Below are 21,854 nucleotides of genomic sequence, written 5' to 3' on the forward strand. Positions count from 1 at the left end.
TTTTTGTCATCAGGCACGAGATCTTTGGGTATAATTGCGTAAAAGCCCCCTGAAAATGTGCTTCTCCAACGGCACAGCAGGCACTGGTCAGTGTCATCATCAGGGATGAACTTGAGTGATGGCAATTGTTCCAACTTAATATCTTATAAATAATTTACTATTTCAGGGGCAACGCGTTACCCCTGTATCAAACACGAACGTTAAGAAGCTTTCCCAACCCACAGCTGTATGCTAGTTACCGAGGCAGAAATAGTCCGGCCGCTCCGAGAAAAATAATACAAGGATGCATGTGTATGTGACGATACATGAACCTTGTCATGAGTGGCTATAAACGTATATATATATATATATATATATATATATATATATATATATATATATATATATATATATATACATATATATATATTTTTTTTTTAATATATTTTCAGCTCTGTACTATAGAGCAGAAAAATAAAAAAAGAGACACAGTTGTTATAATGTGAGTGGGCTATTTCACTCCATTATTTAGCTCTGTAACAAGTGAGTATGGCGAATGAGCTTCTTTGCACTTCTGGCCCGCGCCTCCAGAGGGAGGTCAAAACTATTTGTCAGTCTCCAGTTGGGATTGCAAATTAGGATGAGCCTCCCTGCGTGACGACCCATGGAACCTCTATTCCTATCCACAGGGAGACTGCTGTACATAATTTGAAAATTAGGGCCTTTGATAACATCTTTATGTTGAGCAATACATCAATCTGCCACCACCACCACCCGCGCTCCACCCGCGGCTGTAAAAAAAAGAACTAAACTAAACAACAATTTGTATGATTCACAGATTAAGATAACGATAAAAAGCTACTGGCGTTTAACGACATGTAGCTACTATTTTATTTTATTTTCATTCAAACACGATCTGGACATTTGTTTGTGAGTGATGGCGCTTTCAGCTAGTTGTGGAAGCGTGCCACTCACTGGTTGCTTCTTGAAGAATGTCGAGAGAAAAGCGGCGGAGACAAGTGTTGCGCGACTGACACGTTACGTACAGAGGAAGTGACTTGGATGCAAACAATAAAAATGACTGCAGACAGCAGGACAGTCATTTTGCTCGGCACCGCCTAGTTACTGATCTTCCCTCAGTGAAGTTTGGTGCTGTGAGATGGGCACATCAAACTCTCTTTCAAAGGGAGACATTTCTGCATTGCGGAATATGTGGGTGACGTATGGAGACGATAAGGGGAATAATGCTTGGTCAATAATTAGTCTAAGTAGCCAAATACATTGGTGTTTAGGCATTTAGATTATACAGTAGTAAACCTCAGATGGATTCGTTTTTCATTATTGTGATAGAATTGCGTATTTAATTAGTTTAAAAAGCGACCTAAACTTTTTTTCAAGGAACGCTTGGGTGAGTGAGCTCCTATTCCGCTTGTTTTAACTCACATATGAAGTGTTTCATGTCTTTGACGGTGTTGTCCGGAGAGCCTTAAAGTGAAAGAAAATGTTTTCCTATTACTTAATTCAATCAGAGCGCGAGGCGGGGGCTTGACGCGGCGCGCACTGGGCTCCTCTATGACAGAGTCGCCTTTGTTGCGTCTATCCGCCGCTGTCACACACTTTAATTCGACTCTCTTTCTCTCTCATTGAAACCCCTCCACAATGACATTCAATAAGGGCCGCAGAGTGAAAACCTGGTTATTTTTACATATTCTTCCCCCCTCCCGGCTCGGCAGGGGCCCGGCCAAAGGAATTAATCAGTGCTCTTTAACAGCACTGCCTTCAGGCAATGACTTGTCCCTTTTTTGTGCCCAGAAATGACACATTAACCTTAAAATGGATATGCATAAACTTTACATTCAGCTGTTGCGTTTATGTTTGCGCTCAGTGGCCGTCGGGAAAGCAAGACACACAAGTGCCAGAAGACCTGTCAGACCTGCACGTAAATGCAGAAACGATTAGCCGGAGCATGTGCAGCATGCAGTGATTATTATGAGGATGACTCGCGTTTACTCATTTGCACATGCAGGTCATAAGTGACTTATTATGGACTGCCGCGCCACGCCGCGCTGTTGTTAACACCCAACATTTTACTAATTTGCCACATTTTATGGGTGAATGTGATGTAAATATTCCAGAAAATGTGAAGTTGTCTCTCCGACCTCGGCTGCAAAGTCACCATCACGCTTTGATCAAGTCTGCGCAAAGTCAAAGACAAAAGTCCAACGCTCACTCTGGCTTTTCTTACTCGACAGAAACCTTTTTCTCTGGTAAATTTGAAGCGGTGCGCCGTGATAAAAATGAGAGTGATGATAAAAGAGAGATTGGGCAGTGCCGCCTCTCGCGGCGTGGGTGGGGCTGACAAGAATAGACTACATTATGCAGTTCATTTAGTTAACAAGTGAAATAATGGGGAAGCGTGCAGTGGGAATGCCGGGAGAATGGCACAAAACCCTATTGAGAGCTTTTGGCCGCTTGCAGCGTAACCGTCACATGGCCGAACAGAGTCCTCGGGCAGCTATTTAAGGAGCCTCGGTGCGCCTTCAGCACCACTCTGCTGTCCACCGTCCCGGGGAGAGCAGCAGCCTGACGCAGCCGACGCACGACTCCCGCTTCGATCTCAGCCTCCCTTTCGACTTTTGGCAAACATGCCGCGGTCTTTTCTCGTGGATTCCTTGATCTTGCGGGAAGCCAACGACAAGGGGAACGAGAACAACCCGCCGCTCTTCCCCTACGCCGTGCACGCGCCGCACCACCCGCACGGGTTGCCCAGCTCGTGCCACTCCAGGAAAGCCGGGCTGCTGTGCTTCTGCCCTCTTTGCATGGCCGCCTCGCAGCTCCATCCGTCCCCGCCGACGCTCCCGCTCCTCAAGGCGGCGTTCCCTCCCTTCGGCTCGCAGTACTGCCACTCAGCCCTGTCCAGGCAACACACGTCGCCCAACGGCGTGAACCTCAGCCACGCACCGGGGATTTACCAGGCTGCCTACTCGGTCCCGGACCCACGACAGTTCCACTGTATCTCAATCGGTGAGTTTTTAAGATGTTTTGCACTTTTCATCGCAAACTATTTTTTTGTTTGTTGCCAACACTCGCGCACGTTTGCTGACAATATCTTTGTGTTTTTTGTTTTGTTTTTTTCTCTCGCAGAAAACAGCAACAGCAAACTTCAGAGCAGCAAACGCATGCGAACAGCCTTCACCAGCACGCAACTTTTGGAGCTGGAGCGAGAGTTCACCTCGAACATGTACCTCTCCAGACTGCGGCGCATCGAGATCGCCACGTACCTGAACTTGTCGGAGAAACAGGTGAAGATCTGGTTTCAGAACCGGCGGGTGAAGCACAAGAAGGAGGGCAAAAGCAGCGGCCAAAGGACTGGCTCACACAACTGCAAGTGCACGTCTCTGTCAGCCGCCAGATGCTCGGAGGAAGAGGAGGACGACATGCCCATCTCTCCATCCTCGTCCGAGAAGGAGGACGTGGACCTGTCCGTCTCGCCCTGAACGCTCCCCACTGCCTGCCCCCCTACACAAACATTTTGGTCCTTGTGAATTTCAGTACAGCCAAAAAAAAAAAAAAAAAAGACTGATTCTCCAGTGCTCAGTCACCTGTAAATAGAAAGAGAGTATTTAATCAGGGAATTGCCCTGAGTTATTGTATAGCTGTATACATGTTGTACGTTTTGTATGTAGTTTTTTTCTGAAAACGGTCAGTTTGTTGTTGCCAATCCGATATAGGCATATTTGTAAAAAACAAACAAAAACAAAACAAAGCCGAAGGGATCAAAGAACAATATAATAATTGTTTGTTAGTATTTGGGGGAAGACGGTATTTTGTATACTGAATTCATTCATGTCATTCTTCGTGGATCTTCGACAGGTGGACATTTGGAGAGAAGGTTTCTCATTGTAAAATCGCTGATATCACCCTGAAATTATATCTTCACTGTATTTGAAAATATTTATTTATTTAAAAATGTTGATACTTAAATAAAAATATTTCTGAGCGGAAGACCTCGTTCTCCTGTGGCTTAAATGTGTCCTTGCGCATCATCGTGCGCGCACAATGGCGCGCGTAAAGCTCGACTTGTGTGTTTTATTTCCTCTCCAGTCTCCAAATTCACCAAGCTTTTGGTGACAACAGATGAAGATATTGTAAAAAAAACAAAAAAACAAACAAGGTTTGTGCTAAACGTTAGTCAGAGATTATATGACTTAATTTCTCACGTCACGTCGTGGCTGCGCTCAGTGTCAGGAAAGGTGCAGACTGTTTAGCCTGCACTCGTATTTTCTTTTCATTTGTAACCTACTGACATTTCCCGACGAGTGCGTTGCTGATTCTATGTGTTGTTGACCCGCGTAAAACAGTAGACTATCAATAAGGTTCACGCCCGTTCTCGCAATATGCAAAAATTATTTATTTAAGAGTTACACCGGACATTGGAGCAAAAACGTGCTTGAACATCCAAAAGAAGCCACGGCCAACATTAGCCTGCATGAACTGAAACTCATCCCGGGGCAGCAAATAAATGCCCAGGAATCTTTATCTCTATGGGGTTTATGAAGACATTGTAATGGGGCCCCTTTATGCGCTTTCCCTGGGGGACCTCGACCCAGATATCGCTGGTTCTTTGGAGCTCTTTTCAAGTTTTATCCCAGCTGAAGTGATCCGTCTCGTGTGACTGTGCTAATAATCGTGGGTCGTAAATCGGCGCATGAGGAGTATGCATATATTTAGATATTGATCTAACATGAAAATAAATGAGCACAAGACACAGTTTGGTGTCCATGACCCACATTGTTCTGAATGTTAACGCACCAGTGTGGTCAAGTTTATGGTCGCTTTTATGAGCTCCAGGTGCTTCACGCTTAAGCCTCTTTACTACGGACAAAATTATTTTACATGCCTAATATACCATAGATACTAATTAGCATAAAATGCGAATTTTATGGCAAATGCTCAAACCCAATAAATGAAATAACATGCCAAGTTCAATAATACGCAAAGTTTGAAAATGCTAAACACAAAAAAACTCGGTCAAAAAAAGCTCAGTCGCCATCCAAAAAGTACAAAGAAAGAAAAACATGTGGATATGTTTTTTTTTTTTTTTTTTTTTTTTTTTAATAAAATTTAATCAGACATCTGCTCTCACTTCACACAACGAGGGGCAAATCTGGAGTTTAGCGTCGAGTTCCAGTTTGTTCTCTATTTTACGCACCGCTTCAGCTGCTCTCTCCCTCAGCACCAGTTCGCAGAACTGCATCTTTTACACTGCATAGGCTCTAAATCATATCCACCATCCTTTAAATGTATCTTTACTTTTTAAAAACAAGGATAAAAAATGTTCTTAAATTGCGTACGCCACATTATCTGCGTCAGTGTGCCTTTTTTGGACCCAAGGTTTTACTCTTAAACTTTCATTTAATTGTTCACTTATCCATCTTAACAAAACTCTAATATTTGCATTTGTTAAGATATGGGATTAGACTATTTTGTTAATTGCACCAAAGAGCCCCATTTTGCTCACAAACGTCCTCTGCAAAGCGCCCTTTATCCATTCAATAGCCCGGGGGTATGCGCCCTGGGGGAGCTTATACGCTCGGTGCTCCAAATGCTCAATTTATTTATTCTTAATTTTGTGCCGATCAATTCATTGAAGCAAAAAGGACTACGGTGTCTTTTTAAAAAGAAGAAAAGGGAATTGTGGACGTAACCTTGACGGAGCTGAGGAGAGGGCTCCCCTGACGCTGGAGAGCCGCTTGAGTCAACAGGCGCCCATCTAGCAGACTCGCCCTTGTCTTTATTCTAGCTAATTTTTTATTTACGGCTTTTCTTTGACATGTCTCTTATCTATCAGATTAAAAGAACAGCTTGTAACAAATCAGTCTGCACGATTTACAACAGCATTAAAAGGGGACAAAGGGAGCAGGCAGTCAGTACCTGAGAGTCTGGTAGACGGCGCGGCGCTGCAGCTGATTCGATGGTTTGAAAATACGCACGAAACAAAATACTTGAATCCTGAAAAAGAGCCTTTGTACGTTTCTTTAGAAATCAAGCAATTCTGCATGACAAAGGACAATTAATAAGCCGTCTTTTCACGACCAGCAGCTGGTTTCCCCGTCAAGGAAAGTTGGAAAAAATTCAGACTGAATGCGCGCAAAAGCCCTTTGCGCGCAGACAGCAACCCAAGGTGACCCATTTGGCACAGTTAAAATAACCAAGCCGAGGTAAAAGCGAGGGAACTGTCAAAAACATTTAAGCTGAAATATCTTGAAATTGCAAATCCCTTTATGTGGAGGGACGCTGCCGATGTGGGTTAGTCGTACAAAGGAGGTGGTTAAGTTGGAGAGGCTTTGGAAACGGACACGTGGCTTCTCAATGAGAGCTCTTTTGGACCCGCGTGGCTTGCTGTGGCACTGCACATTCAACTACTTTAAACTTCTCCTGCTTTGTAAATGCGTGCAGTAAAGAAAACACGTTAACCGACTCGCCTCGACGAGATAGTTTTGCAACTTGTAAACACCTTCGTTCATGTATAAAGTGTTTGTTTATACACTTTTAAAGGAGGATAATGGCCGCTGCTCCAGGCTCGCAGCCTCGCCTGTGCATGCAGGGTATTGAGTTATTGTTGAAAGAGAGGGAGACTATTCTCAAGGGGATGTTTATTTAACACGTATTTAATGGTTTGGAAGACTTTTATCTTGCATTTCATTGCTTTATGGTGTGTTGAGGAGTTTTATTTGTTTGCGTGTAGTCGGGTTCTTGGAATAAAAAAAACAGGAATTGGCAATGGAAGACATTACATATTTAATATACAATTAAAAATATATAAATGTGAACGTATAACTTTAAAATGGCTTGGAGTTGGATTTTTTTCATCTTTCTGTCCAAACCTTGAGGCAGATGTGTTTTTTTTCTCTTCTGTTTACAGCATTTTTGTGGCTTAGATTTTTGCGCAACTTGATCCAAAGTGATAAACAGTGCAACACTGCACTCTGTAAACAGTTTAACTTTCCATTCACCGTTTAACGTAAAGCACTATATGCTTATGCTGGAAGACGACACATGCACGATTTAGTAGAGAACATGGCCAAGGTGTGCGGTGGCAAAGCGTTTTCATTCCGCCGTCGTGCGCGGAAACGTTCGCCTGTTTTAACACAGCAACACTTGAATCCATTCAGCTGTATATAATCTGTTAAACAGCTAATCAGTAATGAAACATGAAGGACTGGCACGCAGCTCCACCTCGCCTCCGCCGCCCCGTCCCCCCCCGTCCCCCTTGTCTAATTGAATATTCTATGCGCGCACCGCGCTCCGCTTGCCTTTTTCAGTGTGCTCGGAATGCGCCTTTTTAATTCTCGGCCCCCAATACACAGGCGGTGTCAAAGGTCGGGAAATAATGAACTGCGCAGACATGGAAGTGACCTCTGCGTGCACCGAAACACTGCGCCCGAAGTGAATGCCTCACATTGAGGCCTTTTGCCCAAAATATTTGCTGTCACGCGTGGGTGAAATTACAGTGGACGTTTTTCTTGTGTCATTTGACAACGGCCTCCTGCTCTCAGTCAACACGTCAGTAGACAACAGAGCAACGAGGCTGATAAGTAACCTGTATCGAGATCGCCAGTGAGCCCACAAATGTTTGAGTTACACATTTACTCGCTCTTTTTTTTTCGTGAGGCATAATTTACCTTTAAGCGAGCTACTGCGCGTCGTGCGCATTAAGATTCGCTTTTCTGCGTTTTGAATTTCACACAGCGACCTGTGATTGATGCAACATAGATGCGTAGAGACGTTGCAGCGTGACCGCGTCCACGACTTCGCTGCGGATTGGAACTGCTCGTTTTAATGTCTGATTTTTATGAAAAGGAGTTTGGCAGAGAGGTCAGCGCGAGTTTATCTTTTACGCACATGCACGAATCTAAGACAATTTGCGCATTTTCACAGAACTTTATTCCCCCACCCCTCTCACTCTCAGAAATCTGGTACCTCAGGCTGACTTAATCTGTTTTCGTAATAGTTTGTTTCTACAGTTTAGTAGTTTACTTACGCGTGCAATGTGGAGCAGGAGCGTCATCTGGTGGCGACGAGGTACAAGGTTGACGCTGCACATCCACTGCATAGGACCGACCTTAAAATGAGTTCCTTTGGCCAACCAGCTCTGGAAACACTGTCTCTGTGTGGTCTTAAATCAGGTTTTTGGAAGGAGTGGGACAGTTTAATGTGGTTTGCACTGAACTAGAATGTCACATGGGTGCAGAACTGCCACTGATCCGCTAAGGGCCCCACCATCCTCTGGGGCCCCTTGGACGCTTATTCACTCAGCGACAGCAAGGTCTCTATTATATTGGTCCCCTCATTGAGCTGCATTTTTAAGGAATGCATAAAAATGATGGAATTCTTCTGACTCAATCGAAAAACAGGAGGGGGTGGGAGGTGTGTGGGGTGGTACTTTTTCAGAAGCACCTACTAAAACTCACCGTGTCTTTCTGTCAGCATCTTTAAATTAGTAGACCCAAGCAAGGCACATGACTACCTGAAGGACATAATAAAAAACAAGATGAAATTGTATGAGGGAGAAGATTGTACAGAGGAAAATAAAGGGTTTACACAGCAATTAACTGTGTCCTGCATCGTGTGTGCATCATACTGATAGATAGATAGATAGATAGATAGATAGATAGATAGATGAAATCAAGATAATTGGTGAAGAATTACAGCCACAGCAAATTATTGTTTGTGACTTAGATTTTAATAAAAAAAAAAAAAGTTACATATTGGCAGCACTATAGATTGATGGTGTTATACTCAGAACAGTTTGTTCCCACAATTTCCCAACTTTTTCAACTCCATGGGCCTTCTTCAGAAAATGAAGAAGGCCCATTACAGATGATCACAGATGCTCCAGTCAGTCAGTTCAGTATCAAGTATACAAAAGTTGCAGAGCAATTTAAAAACATGGGTGTCACTTTGTCTTGAATAAAGCACAGTTAGCATCCGCCCTGCTCTTTCAAACAGAGCACAAAAACACTGTCAGACTGTAATAATAACATCTGCATCTTGAGGAAAAATACAATATGCGTGATCATACACTAAGTTTCACACGCAATACATCCAGGAACTTGCACAAGTAGTACAAACAGGAAAAATAATTACTTCCCATTTTTGTGAAATGCAAGGAGACAAAATCCTAGAGATAAACAAATGTTGACTCGAAGCACCAACAGAAACCTCCAAACATCGAATACAGTCAGTGTGCACACACTCAACCACCAGTTTACGTTCCTATAAGATCAGCCAGGCTCTGTTTTTTCTGCATGTGAACCACAAAATAATAAAGGCCATAAAAATAGAGCAACAATAATGTGAAAAAATAAACAAAGCTTTTAAGCCCCTTTATGGGTAAATATGAGAAATGAAAAACAAGATATATTAAAATCATCTACAGTTATTTAACCAGAGAGGGGAATATCCTTTAAATATCAGATTAAAGACTCCACATTGACATCAACTTATGACCGAGCCTGTGGCTACATACAGTATGTTTGAGTAAGTTACAGTCAATAAATAAACTCATCGATATGATCTTCTGAATTGCTTTCACACTGTTAAACAGTCAAAATGCCTGACTTCCTGAATACCAATTTGTTTTCTTTTCTCTTACTGTAAGCTTCCTCTGGATAATTCTTCATGATTATGCTTTCTTTCCGAAACTTTACATTAGATTTTTCACAAAAGATTTTCTCACTTCAGAAACACTTCACCTCACCATCTTTCCCATGGAGACAACAAGTGCCATCTGAAAGTGACCGTGAGATACACATAAATCCTTCTGAGCGCTTGAGTTGCTCTGAAAAAAAAAACATTTTTTCTTTGTGTAAAAATTATCTGTGTAAAAAATAATCTGCAATGTTCATGACGTTCAAGCATTTTTGTAACCAGTAGTCTTGCCCTCTGCTGGCCAAGAAAACGAAATACAGGCTTAATTTTTTCACATTGGCTTTTCAAGGCGTGTCCATGTTATTTTGATCCCGTCATCAAGATACAGTGTTATTTATTTAATGCAACAATTGCAATGTGATTGTGCAGCACATACAGCATAACTTCACTTGAGCAGGAAAAATTGAACTTCTTCCAGTTTAGAAATGAACTGTCTCGCTGAAACACTCTGCTTAGTTGCAGATTTCTCATCTCATCAACTGTGAAAATCAAGAATGTACTTTAAAACTGACATTGGTTTTACTTGTTTTTGAAATGGTTGTTTTTTTTGTAACACATATGTATTTATAGATTAAACCATTGAGAGCCAAACATAGATATGTCTGTTTACATGCACAGCAAGCAATGACTGCATTAAGATAAGTGGAGAATACCAATCTACTAAAACTTGTAATCGGTATAAACCTGGATCCCAATTCCTTTTGCGCTTTTTATTCCACATTTGCTGCAGTTTGCAACCGTTTGCGTATAGCTTCTATAATAGTGTATCAATAATGTCATGCCAAAATCTCATTTCCCATTTTCGTCCATTGTTTGAGAAGGTGCAGGGGAGCAGTTGTTAGAAATTCAATTCGTAGAACCAAAACAAACAAACAATGCAAGACAAGCCTAAAATGAGAGAAAGGGTATTCATGACCTCAAATGGGATGAATGTTTAGACTGAAAAAGGAATCATATTAATGTGTCTACCACTTTACTATCGTACTGTACTATATCTTTGGTCTCAGAATTTGCTGATTCACAAAAAGTAAGAAATATAGCTGCTGTGCGTGTAAAAAGCTTATCTGGAATGTGGTTTTGATTAGAATATAGATCTTAATCAGAATATGCTGTTAATGTAAACATAGTCATTGGTTCTTTTATTGTCAACTGATAACCATTGAGACAAAGGTTTGCAGTATGATGGATGGTTAAAACAGACCATGAGATGTGGCTGTGAATAAAAAAAACAACAAAAACAATAACAACACTGAATGGCTTTCACAAACTTCATTCAACCCTTTCTTTTCAAATACTTCATGGTTTTACAAAAACAGTTTACAACCACTAACCTTGCAGTCAGTGGCTGCGCGTCTAGTCACTCGATCTGCCTGTGATTCCGGCTCTCGAATATCATCGACCTCCTCTGAGGTTGGTAGAAGCAGCTGGTCGATGTCTCCAGTCTCTGACCACTTTTGGGGATGGTCATTTTGTTTTGGAGCGTGATCCCCTCGGCCACCTCCCTGGACAGGGCGTTGCCCGCCGCCGTCTCGTTCATGCTCTTGATGGACGAGAGCAGCTTGCTGTCGTCTCCTGACGGCTGGTAGTCCATGATGGGGAAAGGGGGGCTGAGGAGAATGAGACTCTGAGGCCTCTGCCGGTTCCTGAAGGACGGTCTCTGTAAGAGGTTGGGCCTGTTGGCTCTGGGACACTCCACAAACACCTCCAGACTGGGTGCCGGTCTCCTGGCGATGACTGGCACCTCGGAAGACGGCGCCGTCCTCGCAGGCTCCCAGCTTTTCTCGTGGCCGTGATGCCTTTGGTGTTTGGGGGATGGCTCTTTATTCTCCAGCTCCTCCTTGAGATCCAACATCGCGGCGCCGTTGCCCTTCTCCGCACTAACTTTGGACCGCTCTTTTTCCTTTTCCTGCTGCTGTGCCGCCTCGCCGGTGTCCTCGTGCCTCGAGTGTGGTATCTGGCTGTACTGCACCCTCGGGGGGATGACGGGCACGGCTTTGGCCTGACACGTCTTTATCATGAAGGCCGTCCGAACCGACGACACGCTGACGGGAGCTGAGTTGCGACGCAGAGGAGCCTGCCCGTCGCTCAGGAACAGCTCCAGCTCTGACGGGAGCCCGTTGCTCGCCGTTCCAGGGAAAGAATCCCCTCTGAAGAATCCCCTCTGACCAGAGGAGAACTCAGACGAGTCGCGGTTTTGCTGATTGGAAATGTCTCGGATGCATCGATGTCCCGTGTCTAAGTTCAGGGAGTACGGCCTGTGCTTGGAAAAGTAATTTTCCTCCCTCTTTTCCGGAGGGGCTGCCTCGTACGACATCTGCCTGTGGAACCTCTGAGACGCCGCTGCGTTCTTCTGTTTCGCCGTGCCGTTTTTTCCCGCATGAGGCTGTGCCGCGCCGCCATTGGTGCCGACTCTCGTGGCTGTTAGGGGCAGGTACGTCCAGTTAGTTTTTGGTTTGCTGCCGGGGGCGTGCGGGATGTTTCCTGAGAGATGTTCAGTGCTCCTCATTCCAGGTTGCTTGCCTTCGTCGGTTGAGGGAGACAACGTGCTCAGATTGTCCAAACCGATTGTTTCCCCGTGTGAGGCAAAGGGAGACAGTTGGTTGAACAGCTCCTCAATATCTGGAGAGTGCAGAGGACTGGTCACCCACTGTTTGGTGGAGGTGATGTCCTCCCAGGGCTCCACCAAGTCCAGTTCCTCGGAGTTTCCTCCCGACCCTTCGTCGTTGGCGAGGTGTTGGAGCTCCGTTGCGTTTTGCCTCTCCTCCAAACAGACTGATAGCCTCTGAACTGCATCCAACTCTATCATCACACCTTTCTTTGCTCTGTCACAGTGAAGGTTGGAACCCGTCACAGGAATTTGTTTTTCTACGCATCTGTCTGCGTCACTTGTCGCAGAGGAGCCTTTGACCGATGGCGTCTCCTCAGTCGCCACAGCATTTGTGACTTTCTCAGCACAACTTTCCTTTGAAGGAAGTTGGCATTCTTTATTTGGACCAGGGTCCTGTTCATTTGAGGAAGGTGTTTTCTGATGCAGTTTCTTCTCTTTTTCACTCAACGTGCCAGCAAGGTGAGAGTTTTCTGCCTTTTTGGGATGACAGACTGAGAGGTTGGACTCTGAGGGCTGTTTCTTTGAACAATCTGTCTTGCCGCCCATAACATGATTCTGGGGAGAAGTGTACTGCTCCTGAAATAACAAAGACAGAGACGGAGAGCTGCGGCTGCGCTTTGACTTGATGTCCATCGTTAACTTTGCACCTTCGTTGGTGCTTTTGGAGCCAAACACTGGTTTAAAAGTTTCATCCAGCAGTTCAATTTCGGGTTCTGTTATCTTCAGGTCCTGGTGGAGTTCAGACCACGGTTCTTTCCCACAGGAGGTCTTGTCCTGATATGCACAGGGACATGAGAGATACAAATATATGAGAATACATGGGAATAAGAAATGAGAGTCTGTTGAATTCTCAGATTAAAAAACAAAACAAAACAACAAAACAAAGAAACACAACTAACATTAATTTCCATTTGTTTCGATATGGACTGGTAGTGCTGTTCTCTCCCAGGGTGTGGCGCTGTTTCTCTGCCCTCTCTGGGAGTTGCAAGTGAAGGTAGTTCCAGTTCAGAAGTGTTTATTCCTCGATTTTCTGGCACCACTTCCTCGGTTGCGTCTAAATTTAAAAAAAGAAAAGAACAAATCGTAAAATGCAAGAAGATACAAAGATATGTATGACTGAGAGGCCCATTGTGTGACACTTTTAAGGATCTGTTGGCTTATATTGTATTCACAGTGACATTAATTGAGGGAAAACAAGTGTAACAATAGCTTTTGTGTTTCGATAAGGAGAAGGTCAACTTGAAAGGAGGTGGTCATATTTTGCTACCAGGTTACTGCAGTAGCCCGAATCTGTGGATCTGATCTTGCTTTTTGCTTCGAACCTGTACTGGCAGGTGGTGTGAGAAAAGATTTGAGATGATAGAAAGCAGGCACTGACAACAGGGTCAAGATTCACAGATTGAATTTTGCTGATGAGAGAAAACATTGACAGAATGAACCTGAAGTCACTTGCTCTCTGCAGGATGGCTGATTCCACCTACCAGTCAGACTGACAATCACTGGATTGCTCAATATAATATGGCCTCATGCCTTTGAAATTATATTGGCAAAATTATATCTTAGCATTTGATGTTTCCAAAGTTTACACAGTGGGCTTTGAAATACAATTTTTCTTTTTTTTTTTTTTAATTGTGTGAAGTTATTAGCTCTGCCCACCCTCTGCTGGGACACTGGAGGGCGACTCCTCTGCGTTATTCTTCTCTGTTCCGTCTTGCCTCTTGACTTCCGTTCGGGGCAGAGAGTTGCTCTTGGCGCTGTCACTACTCTCCCCTGAACTCTCTCTGCACGGCTTCAGAGTGGCTGCCTTATCCTTGACGTGGCCTCGGCATGGCGTGCTGTTGGAGCTGATGACAGCAGACACACGCAGGGGCACGGACACGGCGAAAGGCTCCGATATGTTGACGGCCCGCCGCTGGTGCCGGGGAGACGACTCCAGCGGGAAGAAGCTTCCCGGGAAGGAGGGCCGGGAGGAGCTGTTGTGCGAGTACAGCATCCTCCTGCTCTTTGGGGAGGTGGGCTTGTAGCCGCCCAGATCCTCGCCTTTGTACACCTTCAGCTGCTCCGGCAATGTTTTCAGGGGGGCCGCGCCGGTGCCTGGAGATCCCTTCTGGCCTACGTTGGAGCTCCACCCGCCCGTCGCCCCGCTCGGCTTGATCCCTTTGAACTCCCAGTTTTCCTCATGTTCGCTCAAGTCGAAGAGTGAGTCGGATCCCAACGTTCTGGATTTCACATCAGCGGAAAAAACACCACCGGCTGAGCCGCTTCCAGTCCTGTCATCATCTGTACGGTGACAATAGAGTGAAAAACAATCAGTCCGTGACCAAAAGAAAATGAGACTCTAAAATTGAGATACCTATTTTCGTTTTCTTAAATATGTTCATGGTTTTAGGTCCACCTGTTGGTAAAGAGCACAAGGACTCCATGCTTCGGGAGGGACGAAGAGGGGTCTTTTCTGGAGAAATAAAATAGATTGGCATAATTAGTCAAACAGTTTACAACAGTTCAACATTTGCACATTCTTTTCTAAGTAAGCCTGTCATCAGATGGCTAAATATGCTATTTTCTGGGGATCTGCAGAGCCTTTAGGATCGTTAATCATGTGAGGCTGCACAGCCTGGACATTGGACTGAAAAATATGGCAAATAAAGATCTGAGGTATTTCACATGCCATCAATGTTGGTAAATAGTGAAATGTTTAATAATATGTGTAGCAGGGTTAGGTTGAGGCAACAAAACTAAATGTCTTTAAGATAGCAAACCAGTCCAGTTGCCTGAATTTAACCCTTATACACTAAGCTGACCTGGACCACTGAGAACCTTCAACGACATATTTAACATCTTTTTATGAGCAGTGTATTGAGTGTTGCTGCCGTGTTAGCGCCGACTGTCCTGTAGTCGTATGTGGTGATGGATTACTGCTGATATAGAACAACCTACCTGCTCCTGATGCTCTTATGAAGACGCTGCCGTTCCGACTCAGTTTTCCCTTCGAGTCCACAGAGCGGCCCAAGTTGAAGATAGACCTCCACTTCTTGGATTTCCCAGACAGTTTCCTCCTAACAGCGGGACAAAAATGTGTTTCACTTTCACTTCTAGTGTGCATTGAAAACACTGTACTTGTCGAGATTTTGCAGCCGCACTTGCTGTCCGATACGTCGATGACTGTGTGGTAGAGCATAGCGGTGCTGGTGTCTGGCAGGCTGTTCTCCCGCTGCCGTTCTTTATGCACAGGATGGTTTGGGCTCAAGGAACGAGCCTGAGCCTCCTCCAGGCTCATCAGTTTCATGGGCCCGCACTGACTGCTAATTGGAAGCGTTGCATATTTCTCTGCGCACATCAAACCCAACCCTGGAAAAGCACAAAACAAGTCACAGTTAGCAAGATCCCAATATGCCTTAGGTCCAAGACATGTTGGACCTAAGTCTTACCTTCTTTTGGTTTTATTTGCGCTGCCTCACTGCTGAAGATCTGCTCCCTGTGGTTTAGAATGAACTCGACCACTGACTGCTGTATTCGCACCGCCTGGAAGGCCATGTCTCCATTACCTGACAGTGTCTCAATATCTTTAGATCTGAGAAAATAACATCAACGGATTGTCAGGAGTTTTTCCCCCCCCCACATAGCAGTTACAACTTGAAATTTCTGTCTGCATTAACTGGAGTTTCAAACACAACATCAGAGCTGCACATACCGTAGCAGGTTTGGAGCCCAGACCAGAGCCAGGTTTCGTGTGTGCATGTTGGTCTGGCTGCTCAATGTGGCAAGGTGGGCCAAATGTTTTGTGAGGTACTCCAGAGTCCTGAGCAGGAGCCAACAAAAGAATCCTTGTTACATTTGCTACGTCATAAATTTTTTTAGTCCTTTAAATCTGTCCATTGCGAAAGGTCAAAGTTCACCTGAAGTGCGGGGTTGGCAGCTCTTTGACGACCCTCTGAATGTATAAAAGTCTCTCATGTTCCCCCTGGATGCTGACCACTCCCTGCATGAGGACCCAGGCAGATGTCAGAAAGCGTTCACATATTTTTGATTTGGCCAAAACAAGAGATCAAGATAATGCTGTGCTGCACCCTTGACTGAGCTTTGAAAGGTTTTGGAGCTTTTAGAAAATGGCCTTTACATTTGCGAACTTCAAACAGCTTCTCAAGCACAACTATGGACTGAATGCTCCAAAGTGTACAGCCTCCAAAGCTGCCTTGAAACTCTTTAGCCCTTGATTTGATTAGCAATAGACAGGAGCCGCTGGACTAAAGCTGTAACGCCACTGCACTAACACACTTATCGGCATGAGCATCTGTAAAGAGACTTTGCCGCAGCGCACGCATGCAAACTCATGTGACCGAGGACTAAATGCCTTAGCGTGTTAATGTTTGTTTGTCAGTCTTGGCAGATGTTGTAACACTGTACTCTTGTCCATAACTGAGAGCCAAACAAGATCATGTACTTTGAAATGGAACTTCTTCTTTGATTTGAAATGTTTAAAAAAGAAAGGAAGAAAGAAAAAAATACACACAGCCTCAAGGACACCTACGCTTTAACTAAACACAGTCAGTTTTCCAAAGAAAGGCCTTGTTGGTGGTGCGCTTGTGTGTGTTTTCAATGGTTTTCAATATTGCATCACGCTACTGCACTTTTCAAGCAGCGCTAGATGTGTGACTGCCAAGACGTGCATGCAAATGTGCACTTTTCTCCCGCTCCTCTCAAAAGACTCTTTCACATTGAGAATGAGCGGCCACAAAAATTTCTCTCAGACATTCTCACACCAGCTTGGGTTCCAGGTTAAATTTTAAACCAACCAACCAACCAACCAACCAACGTTGGTTTTTCAGTTATTTTAAAAAAATATCAAGTTCAGCATCTCACTTTCCTCTCAGTATCATGTTTGCACCAACTCAGTAAAAACACTAACCGATAAACAGAAAAAGACTGTTTCAGATTCTCTTTCATGTTGATTCATGATCTTTGTAAGAGAGTAAGTATGCCAACAATAACAAATCATGCACATAATTTAGCTTGGAACACAGTATCTTCTTTGTTTGTAGTCAGCTGAGGACCGTGAATGCTTCCTCTTTTTTTGTTGTTTTTTTTTTCTCCAGAGAAGCTGTTGCGGTCCTACTGGCTTGGTCGGTGTTTATAAAGCCTTTCTGTGTGTCGCTGGACTCACAACCACACTTAGTGTCACAGGATTTTGTTAAAAACTGGGGAAACAAACTGCAGACTTTGAATGTACTCACGGTGAATTTGGCGTACAGCTCGTAGGTGAGAAGAGGATTGGGTAGCTCCCTGAAGTACAGCTTACATAAAGAACCCACACAGTGGATGTCCTGGAGGTACACTTCCTTTGTAAGGTCAGGGCACGCCTCGGAGATGAATTCCTGCCTGCACACACACATGCACACACAATTGTTTAGCGAGCTAAAATAGCGGCACCGTGCTTGTCACACTGAGGTCTACACAATCAACTAATGCCACGCGGGAAGAACACAGGAGCTAAAGAAAAGAATGCTCTCATCTGAAGAAACATTAGTGAATCATATCATTGTTATCAATCATAGCTTGATCAATTATAAAGGCAGAGTTGAGATTGGAGTGACATGCTATGTTACACTGAGTGTTATGTCCACATTTATCAGCCTTAATTCCAGTAGAAATGAAGACTGTCGTTTTGCTTTGTTGTACCTTAAAAACAGTCAGGCAGTGGAAGGAATTTACCCCTGGCCTGGTCACTAATATGGAAAATGGTTTCAGAGCAGTTTCTGCACCCTCTGTGACATCACAAATTGTGGAATTTCACCAATAGTGTAGTTAAATACACACTTTTATAAAAGGTGGCGCAAGCCAAACAGGGAATGGATGGATCGCTCTCGGCAGAAACTCACTGTGTTTAATCCTTTTTACAGTTTAGCAACATTACTTTGTTTTCAGACTGTTATTTTGCATCCTGAGGCAGTCTTACATAATAAGTATGTATTTATCTTGTAACAATGAGGGACTTTTGACCAGCAGTAGTAGTAAACAATAGTGCGTGTGTACCTGAGACGCTGGATGTTTGAGGTGACCCCTGACAGCCTGTAGATCCCGTCAACAATCCCATGCTCCTCAATAAACTCTGCGCAAGTCTTCAGAACCTGAGGAACTGAGGTCAAGAAAGGCGATGATGATATATAAGTGACTTAAATACCAGATACAGGGAAAACACTTTGCACACTTTAAATGCACACATCTCCATGGCACTATTGATTCTTTGAATTAAATAAGGAGGAAAATGAGTCAAAGTTAACTTTTCTGCATGGGCAGTCGCAATGCAAATAACGTTGACTTAATTTTGCTCCAGTGTGTCAGCTTTCTATTCCTTTGGGCCACTGATTGTAGGTGGACTGTGACAGGAAGTGAAAAATGGTTTGTTTATTTCAGAGGAAGGTTGACACACCCAGTCCTTGTAGCTGCTATTACTTACGCCATTTCCTCTAATAGAAAACAGCTTTTGAAATATTACAGGCAACCTGCAGCATTAAACTGCAGGACACCACCCAGTGTTCGCTGCTGGCTCTGCGTGTGCCATCAACAAAATAAACAACTAAACACGGTTTACATGTAGCTTCGGAGGTGGGGGTTCGGGGGTGGAGGTGTGTGGTCACGTGTTCTAACTGCAGCCCCCCGCACACCTTGACCTGAAAGTGGCAATTGGTTGTGAATCAGCTGAAATAAAGTGGTTGTTGACATTTCTGCCTTTGACTGCATGGGAATTTCTTTTTTGACTGGAAATGTGAGTCACTGTGAGAAAACAGAGGACTTTCAGCAGAATCATCCCTTTTAATTATAAGCACTTTGGAACAATTGTAATTATGTTTCCATGTAACCTAAAAATGGAGGCATTTTAGTCGTTCCATTGTGTAGTTTCTCAGTAATAACACCAGGGGCCTGTCATTACACACCGTTCTATTTGACTTTATTGGACTTGTGAGTGACACCAGTGTGGTCAGAAGCAGGATTCTGAGACTGAGCCTGAAGCCTTTGTTTAGTGTGTTTTTTCGCCCTTAGGAAAAATATGGCTGTGAATTAAAGTTCAGCTGTCCTGTAGATGTTTGATTGGCAGCATAACACAAATGTTATGATATGCAGTAATGAGTGCTGCCTCATATGCTATGTAAGGATTTCTTTTGAAGATGCCAATAGAATTGAAAAGGTTAAAAACACAAGTGGGCTGCTGGCATGGATACAATAGACTCCGTAAATTCTCTGGTAATATCTTTAAAATCTTTGAAGATATTTGCTTTATGTCACTGCATCCTGATGTTTGATGATTTATGTGTCTGGAGGTCTGTCAGTAGCTTCCAGTGCGAAACAATGCAGCCAAGCTTCACAGTCTAAAAACACAATATGTCTGCTGCACGGAGGGTCTGACCTAAACCTCCTCCCTCACTTCCTGCCCTGAACGCCCTGCCTCACAGAGTGACCACTCACATAGGTCTTTACTTAGAGTTATCACAAACACTGCAACAATATAGATATGTATGTACACACACACACACAAAAAAAAAAAATATATATATATATATACTATAGTGGCCATGGTAGTGCTCCTATGAAACAAAAACCGTAACAAATTAGAGGAAAAAAAGAATAATTTCATTATACTAGGTGTGTGTGTGTGTGTGTGTGTGTGTATGTATGTATGTATGTATGTATGTATATATATATAAATATATATACAGATATTTATTATACTATATATATGTATACGCACACACACACACACACACACACACACACACACACACACACACACACATATATATATATATATTTATGCGGCACATATATATATATATATATATATATATATATATATACATATATATATACATATAATATGTTTTGAAAAAGCTCTGACTTCATATTTGAATAATTGACGCATTTTGTTTCCTCTCATTGTTTAGGCTTGGCTCATTATTTTCTCATCTATATCCAGCAGCGCCGCCCAGCCAGACACAGGACTAGTCACAGGAGCTTTAGTCATCGTATAGGAAACTAACCAGAACAATCTGAGAGCCACACCCTGGATCACAGAAATAGACTATTTAATACCACTGTGCAAAAATGAATGGCTGTGTTTAAAGTAAAACAAATGCATTGCAATAAGTTGTGAGTGTGTGACCAGTTTGAAACAAAGTCATTGTTGGTTACATAACATTCCCTTTAAGACTTTCTCTGCCTTCAGTCCACCACATGATGGCCATCCGAGACGTTTTAATAGCAGTAATAATAAGTAGGAATGTTATCTTCTACGGGAGTGGAGAAACTATTTAGAGGAACTGCTTAAAAGTTTGCGTAACTGCTGGTGAAGGACAGAGTTAAGATTTCTCAAGAAGCAGAAAAAAAGCCTTTACCATCTTGCCCTGAACTCTGCAGATGTTCTATCAAGTTACAGCCGAACGCATTGTCACTTCCTTTCTTTTTGCTCTTCTGCTTCGTCCCTTTATTCTTCATGTGGCTCCAGTTAGTGGTCCAAATCACGGCAGCAAACAGATCCGTGAAAACGCAGCCATAGATCCATATGGCCTCCGGGTGAAGGTTGAGTTTGTGATCCCAGTAGAAAAGGAAAAGGAAAAAAAAAATAAAATCAAGCGTGAAGAAATCCCAGCAGCAGTCGGCTCCCAGAAAGCTCGTGTCCGCTCACATTCTGACTTCTGACCGAGCGCACCGTCGAAGGCTGGGAGCAGAAGTGACGTCACGCTCTGAAAGTTTTAGTCCTTTAAACGCTCCGTAATTGAGACAATGTTAAAAGAAAAGTGCAGAGGGGCTGTGGATCCAGGGGGGGACGTGGCAGCCGGCTGCTTTATCTCAGGAGGATTTGCAGGAGCACCGTTAGAATCGGCTGGTTTCCTGTTGTTTTTTTACCCCCAGCCAAACTCTCTCCCTCGCCCGGCTCCTTCTTTATCTCCTCCTCTTTCCCCTCATTCCACGCAGTCTCCCCTTCTCACTGGCTCCTCTGTGATCTGAGGAACCACACATTCATCCCTCCTTTCAACCCTCCTGAGAAACATTCATTCCTTATTTTTAATACTTTGTTGAGACATTTTTTAGCGACTTGTGTGTTTTGGAAGTGACCTCGTGGCAGGGATTTTTCAAACGCTGAGACTGTGAAAAAGGGGAGGGAAGTGAAGCGAGGGGAGGAGAACAGCTGACTTCTGTTTCTGTCCTGGTCGAGGAGTTTGGGAATTACTGAACCCTTTCATCCATCTCTCTCTCTCTCTCTCTTCTTACAAGTGCCCAGACTCAGAGCTAACGGGAAAGCTGCACTCTGCCTTCCTGAATGCTCCCAATGTATACAATTTCCTGTGCAAAGAGCCCGGGCTCGAAAAACAAAAACAGACGGGTACTGAAGGAAAAGGGAAGTGGGAGGTGACTGAGGCGAGGGCCTGAAGGGCACAGATGGGAAATGGGGGGGAGGCTGCGTGTGTATGGGAGGGGTCGGAGGTGGGTGGTGGAATTGGAAGACACACATGGTTCTGGTTACTAACTGCTATGCGTTTCATGTTTTTACTTTTTCCAA

At 43.8% G+C, this 21,854-nt stretch overlaps 2 protein-coding genes across 2 annotated transcripts; one reads left to right on the plus strand and one right to left on the minus strand.

Annotated features, from left to right (window-relative positions):
* The first annotated feature begins 1,095 nt into the window (after nucleotides 1-1,095).
* Nucleotides 1,096-3,745, plus strand: gsx1 (GS homeobox 1). The gene is made up of 2 exons (XM_076020532.1): nucleotides 1,096-3,003; nucleotides 3,124-3,745. The coding sequence occupies exons 1-2, from the start codon at nucleotides 2,625-2,627 to the stop codon at nucleotides 3,474-3,476; spliced, it is 732 nt and encodes a 243-aa protein (XP_075876647.1). The 5' UTR covers nucleotides 1,096-2,624; the 3' UTR covers nucleotides 3,477-3,745.
* Nucleotides 3,746-8,707: 4,962 nt separating this feature from the next.
* arhgap31 (Rho GTPase activating protein 31) lies at nucleotides 8,708-21,266 on the minus strand. Its single transcript, XM_076020533.1, has 12 exons — nucleotides 20,689-21,266; nucleotides 18,332-18,434; nucleotides 17,533-17,677; nucleotides 16,198-16,280; nucleotides 15,993-16,100; nucleotides 15,730-15,872; nucleotides 15,442-15,649; nucleotides 15,239-15,357; nucleotides 14,697-14,753; nucleotides 13,958-14,581; nucleotides 13,201-13,355; nucleotides 8,708-13,075 (listed from the first exon to the last, which is right to left on the minus strand). The coding sequence occupies exons 1-12, from the start codon at nucleotides 20,786-20,788 to the stop codon at nucleotides 11,051-11,053; spliced, it is 3,870 nt and encodes a 1,289-aa protein (XP_075876648.1). The 5' UTR covers nucleotides 20,789-21,266; the 3' UTR covers nucleotides 8,708-11,050.
* Between the last annotated feature and the right edge of the window lie 588 nt (nucleotides 21,267-21,854).

The sequence above is a fragment of the Nelusetta ayraudi genome, unplaced genomic scaffold, assembly GCF_046127955.1.
Source record: "Nelusetta ayraudi isolate G7.1 ecotype Tasmania unplaced genomic scaffold, CSIRO-AGI_Nayr_v1 ptg000011l, whole genome shotgun sequence".
NCBI lineage: Eukaryota > Metazoa > Chordata > Actinopteri > Tetraodontiformes > Monacanthidae > Nelusetta > Nelusetta ayraudi.

Excerpts from the sequence above, each read along its gene's own strand:
- gsx1 (XM_076020532.1), top strand. The coding sequence starts at position 2,625 with ATGCCGCGGTCTTTTCTCGTGGATTCCTTGATCTTGCGGGAAGCCAAC. Across the intron at positions 3,004-3,123 it reads GTTCCACTGTATCTCAATCG|AAAACAGCAACAGCAAACTT; the intron begins GTGAGTTTTTAA and ends TTTCTCTCGCAG.
- arhgap31 (XM_076020533.1), bottom strand. The coding sequence starts at position 20,788 with ATGAAGAATAAAGGGACGAAGCAGAAGAGCAAAAAGAAAGGAAGTGAC. Across the intron at positions 15,873-15,992 it reads TGGGCTCCAAACCTGCTACG|ATCTAAAGATATTGAGACAC; the intron begins GTATGTGCAGCT and ends TTATTTTCTCAG. Across the intron at positions 15,650-15,729 it reads GCAAATAAAACCAAAAGAAG|GGTTGGGTTTGATGTGCGCA; the intron begins GTAAGACTTAGG and ends GTGCTTTTCCAG.